General features: G+C 47.4%; 1 protein-coding gene across 1 annotated transcript; it reads left to right on the plus strand.

Annotated features, from left to right (window-relative positions):
* The first annotated feature begins 982 nt into the window (after positions 1 to 982).
* Positions 983 to 7,047, plus strand: PLK2 (polo like kinase 2). The gene is made up of 14 exons (XM_040452718.1): positions 983 to 1,381; positions 1,975 to 2,082; positions 2,227 to 2,343; positions 2,538 to 2,667; positions 2,914 to 3,001; positions 3,474 to 3,569; positions 3,681 to 3,879; positions 3,969 to 4,116; positions 4,465 to 4,562; positions 4,876 to 5,005; positions 5,248 to 5,488; positions 5,611 to 5,740; positions 6,009 to 6,119; positions 6,255 to 7,047. Exons 1-14 carry the CDS (start codon positions 1,112 to 1,114, stop codon positions 6,444 to 6,446), a joined length of 2,058 nt encoding a protein of 685 aa, XP_040308652.1. The 5' UTR covers positions 983 to 1,111; the 3' UTR covers positions 6,447 to 7,047.
* The last annotated feature ends 437 nt before the right edge of the window (positions 7,048 to 7,484 follow it).

Raw genomic sequence — 7,484 nt, forward strand, 5'->3', positions numbered from 1 at the left:
CCTTTTAACACCACTTACTATCAAGAAAGGCCCACGTTGTAAACCGCTCCCCATTCGAATCCGTGCCTGCGCTTCTAATACTTCCCAGGAGATGACGCCCTTGCTCCCCAGTCTGAGAGCAGCCACAAGATGAAGCCTTTTGCCTGGGACTGTCTCCCTCTCCAAGGTTAAGGACCTGACCTCCTACAAAGACCCGCTCTGCGCGGTGGGCAGAGGCCAGGAAGGCCTAAATGGGACTTGGCTTGGTCAGCCTACGCGCCCCGGCCTGGGCCCGCCTCACTGAGAACCGGCGTTGAGCTCGGTACGCCTTGCTCTAGGAATCCTCGCCTTTCGCTGGCACTACCACCCCCAGTGCCCCATCGAGAAGCGAGCTGATGGGGTAATAATGCGGGCGGCCGTGCTGGGTGGCGGCAGGGCCGGCGAACGGCAGCACCGAGGTCCTCCAGATGGTCAGGGCGAGGCCTCACGTGCCTGTGCAGTGGACTCTGGACACGGTCACACCTGACTGGAGGCGTCAGGTTGCGAGGCGGTCAAGTAGGACTGTGCGGGGGAGGGGACCCGCGTTGGCACAGCGCCCTGCCGGGCTCGCACGCCTAGCCGCCGGGACACCCGGCGAATGGGGCGGGGCGAGGGCGGGGCTGAGGGAGGGGATGGGGCCTGGCGCCAAGCCCTCGGGTTTCCATTTCAAACCCAGAACCTGAGAGCATTCGAAGAATGGGGTGGCGGTCCCGGAATTGCCGGACTTCTTTGTTGTCGCCCTGCCCGTTGCGGCGATCCTTCCCCGAGACCGGCGCACGAGCTACACGACCCCTGTCCGCATGCCGCTCGCAAGAAGAACGCCAGCGGCCGGTCCAGACGTGGCGTCCGACCCGAGCTCTTGGGCGGCCGGTGGGCGGGGCGTCGTCCGTGACGTCGCATCCCGTTTCGATTCTCCGCCCCCCTTCTCGGCCCGTATATAAGACTTCTCCGGGCGTTCGCACTCCACAAGTGGAAGCGGACGTCGGGCGTGGGTCGTAGGAGGTGGCGGCGGGGGCTCGAGGGTGAGGGCCGGCTCGGACGTGTGTCCGCGCCTTGGAGGTGACAGCTGGCAGTGCCGGGCGGTGAGGCGACGATGGAGCTCTTGCGGACTATCACCTACCAGCCGGCCGCCAGCACCAAGATGTGTGAGCAGGCGCTGGGCAAGGCTTGCGGCGGGGACTCTAAGAAGAAGCGGCCGCAGCAGCCCCCTGAGGAGCCGCAGCCGCCTCAGCCCCAGGCGCAGGGGCAGCCGGCGGCCCCGCACCACCATCATCACCACTCGCACTCGGGGGCCGAGATCTCGCGGATTATCGTCGACCCCACGACGGGGAAGCGCTACTGCCGGGGCAAAGTGCTGGGAAAGGTGACGAGCGGCGGGCGCCTGGCTGCCGGACGGGCGGTTGGGAGGTCTGCCCGGGCATCCCCCACCGCCACCCCCCCCCCCGAGCCGGCCGGACCCTGAGTCCCCGCATTTTGGCTTCTCGGGGGCTCCGATCCCGGCGGGTCGTGGGTATTCACCTGCCCTGCTCTGGCTTTTGTGCGCTGACAGCGCCGGGTTGCCTTTATATCCTTAGCCTCAGCTCTCAGTGCCTCCCGCAGCCCCAAGAAATTGATCTGGAGGCCAGAAGCGAGGGCTTTCTGCTCGCGCCCCTGGCTTCCTCCGCCTGCCCCCCAGGGAATTTTCTTGACAGGTCTCTTCAGACATTATTTTTCATCTCCCTGTTCCCAACCCCCTCCATAAAGCTCCTCTTTGTAAAGGGAGAAGGGGAACCGGTTCACTGTTTTCAGGAATGCTTTCGGCTTCGCGAGGGAGCTTTTAAAAAGTACAGTGCACACGTCTTTCCACCCTCACTGCCACCCGTAATGTTGCGCTCCTTTCTAATTTTTATTCATTTTTAAAAACATGTACTGTCCGTTTTTCTCCCACACTCAGTGCTGTCTCGGCTTTGTTTTCAGGGTGGCTTTGCAAAATGTTACGAGATGACAGATCTGACCAACAACAAAGTCTATGCTGCAAAAATTATTCCTCACAGCAGAGTAGCCAAACCTCATCAAAGGGAAAAGGTGTGTATGACTGTTGAGTAAAGTATTTTCTTTGTGTGCAGGAATGGCCCTTCCCTGCTAAGAAAATGTCTTCTGCGTGTGTAAGCAGCTGGCTTGGAAGCGGTGACAGAAGGCTCATAAGCCTGGTTCTGCTTTTTCTTTCAGATTGACAAAGAGATAGAGCTTCACAGAATCCTTCATCATAAGCATGTAGTGCAGTTTTACCACTACTTCGAGGACAAAGAGAACATTTACATTCTCTTGGAGTACTGCAGTCGAAGGGTGAGCGCTGACCCCTGTCCCAGTCCATCTGCGCCCCCCGGCTGGTGTGGCATCCACATCGCCTTGTATCGAGGCTTCTGCTCTGGTGGCAGTTACTTTACTGCAGGGTTAACTTTCATCACGCACCTTGTGCAGGACAACTACTGATGCCCATAACTCTGACACGCTGTCTTTTTTCCTTCCGCTCTTCCTAGTCCATGGCTCATATCTTGAAAGCGAGGAAGGTGTTGACGGAGCCAGAAGTCCGATACTACCTCAGGCAGATTGTGTCTGGACTGAAGTACCTTCATGAACAAGAAATCCTACACAGAGATCTCAAACTAGGTAAGCCCTTTGTTCCAAACGCTGATTTCGTGTTAGGGAGAGGTGTTCTTTTCTTCCCTGTCTCCCTCGTTTTGTATTAGTGTTTCTAGTTGGGATCTAGCCTGTGCCCTCTTGCTTTTGAATCTGTGACTTTACTAGTCAACAACTGGCTGCCTGCCTCCCTCCAAAGAGGATGGATGTGTGTGTGTGTATTTGGTGAGAACATCTTTTCAAGGGGATTGAGGTTTTGTTTTCTTTACCATCTAGGGAACTTCTTTATCAACGAAGCCATGGAATTAAAAGTCGGGGACTTCGGCTTGGCAGCCAGGCTGGAACCCTTGGAGCACAGAAGGAGGTATGAGTCAGAAAGATACATCCTGACAGGGTTTTACGGAGACCAAATATGCTCTTATTATTTTCCAGTTAATGTGTTGGAGAAGGGTCAGCTGATTTTAAAATTCACAGACCACAATGATGTTAATCCATGGAAACACTAAGTGCCCACTGTGGACGAGGCAGAGGACCTTATACCTATAAGTTGATTATGAAACAAATCTGTCTCATATTTGCCTGAAATGTTACACAAACGCTCTGCTGTACATGGTCTCAGTTGGTTTAAAAACACTGTCATGTGGCTGAAAACAATTGTATATGCATTAAAAATAATTAAGCCACTTGGTCAACTGTTAACTGTTGAGATGGCAAAAATCAAAAGTCAAATTTTTCTAAATAGAAATTCAACATAACACTCTTAAGGTTTTATCCAGAGAACTAAGTGTAAACAGTAGAACAGTTCTTAATGAGACCTTCATATTTTGCTTTTCCAGAACAATATGTGGTACCCCAAATTATCTCTCCCCTGAAGTCCTCAACAAGCAAGGACACGGCTGTGAATCAGACATTTGGGCCTTAGGTTGTGTAATGTAAGTAAATGCACCAAAATGACAAAAATGCAAATTTGGGTTTAGATTTTTTTCACATTCGAAAAGAGTTACTTTATGACCATTCCTAAAGAAGTGTTATCTTGCACACAGGTATACAATGTTACTAGGACGACCCCCCTTTGAAACGACAAATCTGAAAGAAACTTACAGGTGCATAAGAGAAGCCAGGTATACAATGCCATCGTCGTTGCTGGCTCCTGCTAAGCACTTAATAGCTAGCATGTTGTCCAAAAATCCTGAGGATCGTCCCAGTTTGGATGACATCATTCGACATGAATTTTTTTTGCAGGTTGGCATGTTTCTTGTGTCTTTTTATTGCATGCTTTTGATCACAGTTACCCAACTGGTTACTGAAAAGTCTTTTCTGACACTACGCAGGGCTTCACTCCAGACAGACTCTCTTCCAGCTGCTGTCATACAGTTCCAGATTTCCACTTGTCAAGCCCAGCTAAGAATTTCTTTAAGAAAGCAGCTGCTGCTCTTTTTGGTGGCAAAAAAGACAAAGCAAGATACATTGACACACATAGTAAGTTATAAGACTTCTTCTGCTCTTCTGGATCCAGTATGTTTAAATCCGATAAGTTAGTTAAAAGAATGTTTTTATGTTAGCATAACAGCCAGTATGTTTGAATACTGTTGAACTTTTTATAGAATGATAAAACTCTACTGAAAAATGTGATGGATAGCTTTTTTTTTTCCCCATACACATTAAAGTGTGCTCCTTGCTTAATTGCAGCTGATGGTAATGATAAAATGCTCGTTTAGCCTTGAATGCTCATAAGCTGATTGCTAACACAAAAGGAGGAAATGTGGCTAGCTCTGTTCCTACCTTGTTAGCAGACTAATGCTCATAATTCTTGTCTTTGATTTACAGATAGAGTGTCTAAAGAAGATGAAGAAATTTACAAGCTTAGGCATGATTTGAAAAAGACTTCAATAACTCAGCAGCCCAGCAAACACAGGACAGATGAGGTATGCTGGAAAAGAATAAAATAGATACAAACACTCTATATCATTTCTGTTTCTTTGTTAATTATCACATGGGTTATGGTGATCACGATTCAAGCATGTGATGATCATGATTCAAGCTTTTCTTCGAACCTTTTAAAAGATTTTGTGTTTTAGTTTAACGAGGCATGCACTCGAGTCACTGAACTATCTTTTGTGTCCACTGCTTTTTGATAAGCTTTCCCACCAGTTGCCACAATCTCAGCTTAACTGAGAATTCTCAACCTCAAATGAATTTTAGATGTTTGACTCCTTGTCTGACCCTTCTCTTTTCTAGGAGCTCCAGCCACCTACCACTACAGTCGCCAGATCAGGAACACCTGCAGTAGAAAATAAGCAGCAGATTGGAGATGCTATTCGCATGATAGTCAGAGGCACTCTTGGCAGCTGCAGCAGTAGCAGCGAATGTAAGTTGCCGTCATTGGCATTTTAAATGAGACTATAAATGCCAGTGCTTAATACTAAGTAACTGGAGTCAGTTTGTTTTGTGGCCTAATTACACAGTACCAGCAAAATTGGAGGAATCGGAAAAAGCCAAGCAACAATTTTGAGTCCCTCATGTCCTTAGAAGTAGTGGAGGGAAAGTTAGAAGCTACCAACGCCTAAGATTTTATTGTTAATTAGTTTACAACTTTCTCTGACTTTCTAGGCCTCGAGGACAGTACCATGGGAAGTGTTGCGGACACAGTGGCAAGAGTCCTTCGAGGATGTCTAGAAAACATGCCGGAAGCTGACTGCATTCCCAAAGAGCAGCTGAGCACTTCCTTTCAGTGGGTCACCAAATGGGTCGATTACTCTAACAAATATGGCTTTGGGTACCAGCTCTCAGACCACACTGTAGGTGTCCTTTTCAACAATGGTGCTCACATGAGCCTCCTTCCAGACAAAAAGTAAGTATGTCCAACTAACGAGATTCTGTCACTTCTGTATTCTTGCACTCAAGAAATCTAAAACCAGTGACTAATGGCCTCTATTTTGTTTCTTCTCTCTCCCTATGGTTCCTGTTTTTCAGAACAGTTCACTATTACGCAGAGCTTGGCCAGTGCTCTGTTTTCCCAGCAACAGATGCCCCTGAACAATTCATTAGTCAAGTGACGGTGCTCAAATACTTCTCTCATTACATGGAGGAGAACCTCATGGATGTAAGTACCTCCTGGATGTGGCGTTTGAGCAGTAATATTTGAAGTGTAGTCCACAGACCAGTGGCATCTGCACAGCTCTGAAGCTTTTTAGAGGTGCACCTGCTTTTGTCCTACCTTAGCTCTCTACTGAATCAGAATCTCTGGGGGGTGGGGCCAAGAATCTCCAGGACATTCTGATGCTTGCTCAACTTGGAGAGGCATTTGCCTAGAAGAATGGAGTGCAAACTGCAAAATTGTTATGGGCACTAACTCTCCCAATTGCTTTTAGGGTGGTGATCTGCCTAGTGTTACCGATATTCGAAGACCTCGGCTCTACCTCCTTCAGTGGCTCAAATCTGATAAGGCCTTAATGATGCTCTTCAATGATGGCACCTTTCAGGTAAGCGAAACCCTTCAGGAAAGTGCGTGTTTAGGTCACAAAAAGTGATTTTCAGGTAGCCATTTAATGATTGGACACACTTTACTAATTCTTGAATATCTGTAGAGATCTAATATTTATGTTTCCTTTTGAAAGGTGAATTTCTACCATGATCATACGAAAATAATCATCTGTAGCCAAAATGAAGAATACCTGCTGACTTACATCAACGAGGACAGGATATCTACAACATTCAGACTAACAACTCTGCTGATGTCTGGCTGTTCATCAGAATTAAAAAATCGAATGGAATACGCTCTGAACATGCTCTTACAGAGATGTAATTAAACGACTTCTTTAATGGACCCTATGGGACTCCTCTTTTCCACTGTGAGATCTACAGGGAAGCAGTCAGATGATCTATAGCATGTTGAAAAAGACGGACAGGTGGTGGTACGAAAACAATTCCTCTGGGGCCTGCTGGACTGGGCGGAACCAGACCAGGCTGACGCATACACTTCTTAACTTTGGACAGTCTGAGAGTGAACCAGAATGCAGTTTTCCTTGATGTACCTGTATTAAAAGGTTTTTCAGACAATTTCGCAGGAAGGTGCATTGACTCTTCTCTCTGTTGAGAGCATTCAGACAGAGGACTTGGAACTGTGAATATACTTCCCGAAGGGGAGGGAGAAGGGAGGAAGCTCCCATGTTGTTTAAAGGCTGTAATCAGAGCAGCTTTTGGCTGCTCAACTGTGAACTATGGCCATATATAATTTTTTTTTTTTTTTGTTAATTTTTGAAGACACTTGTGGCTGGAAAAGTGCATTCCTTGTTAATAAACTTTTTATTTATTACAGCCCAAAGAGCAGTATTTATTATCAAAATGTTTCTTTTTTTTTATGTTGACCATTTTAAACTGTTGGCAATAAAGAGTATGAAAAAGCAGAAATTGTGGTCCACTGTCTTTTGTATGGTACATCACCGCATCACACATGCTTTGATCACGGATTCTTTGGCACGCTTGGGTGTGACATGGAGTATAGAAGCATGCCAGAAAGTTAGCTCTTTGGCTTCATTGATAGTACTTTGTAGAAAGTAATCCTTAACACCTAAAGTGCAATCACATTTTCTGGGTAGATCTCGCTTGAGAAGAGAAGATTATAACAAAAATACTATTCTTGTTACAACCAAAATAGGTCCTCCTACTAAATCCACAACCAGTTTCTCTCAGGAGTATTACCTTAAAACTCATTTTCAGCTTGGGGGTGCCTAGGCAACTTAGTAGATTAGGCGTACGACTTTGGCTCAGGTCATCATCCTGCAATCCGTGGGTTCGAGCCCCCCATTGGGCTCTGTGCTGACCGCTCAGAGCCTGGAGACTCCTTC

This window comes from Herpailurus yagouaroundi, unplaced genomic scaffold (assembly GCF_014898765.1).
Source record: "Herpailurus yagouaroundi ecotype Mexico unplaced genomic scaffold, PumYag 29, whole genome shotgun sequence".
Lineage (NCBI taxonomy): Eukaryota > Metazoa > Chordata > Mammalia > Carnivora > Felidae > Herpailurus > Herpailurus yagouaroundi.

What these genes read in the sequence shown, in the direction of transcription:
- PLK2 (XM_040452718.1), top strand. Translation starts at nt 1,112, where the DNA reads ATGGAGCTCTTGCGGACTATCACCTACCAGCCGGCCGCCAGCACCAAG. An exon ending in GACATGAATTTTTTTTGCAG is followed by an intron (nt 3,880 to 3,968) that starts GTTGGCATGTTT and finishes GACACTACGCAG; the next exon opens with GGCTTCACTCCAGACAGACT. An exon ending in TCAATGATGGCACCTTTCAG is followed by an intron (nt 6,120 to 6,254) that starts GTAAGCGAAACC and finishes TCCTTTTGAAAG; the next exon opens with GTGAATTTCTACCATGATCA.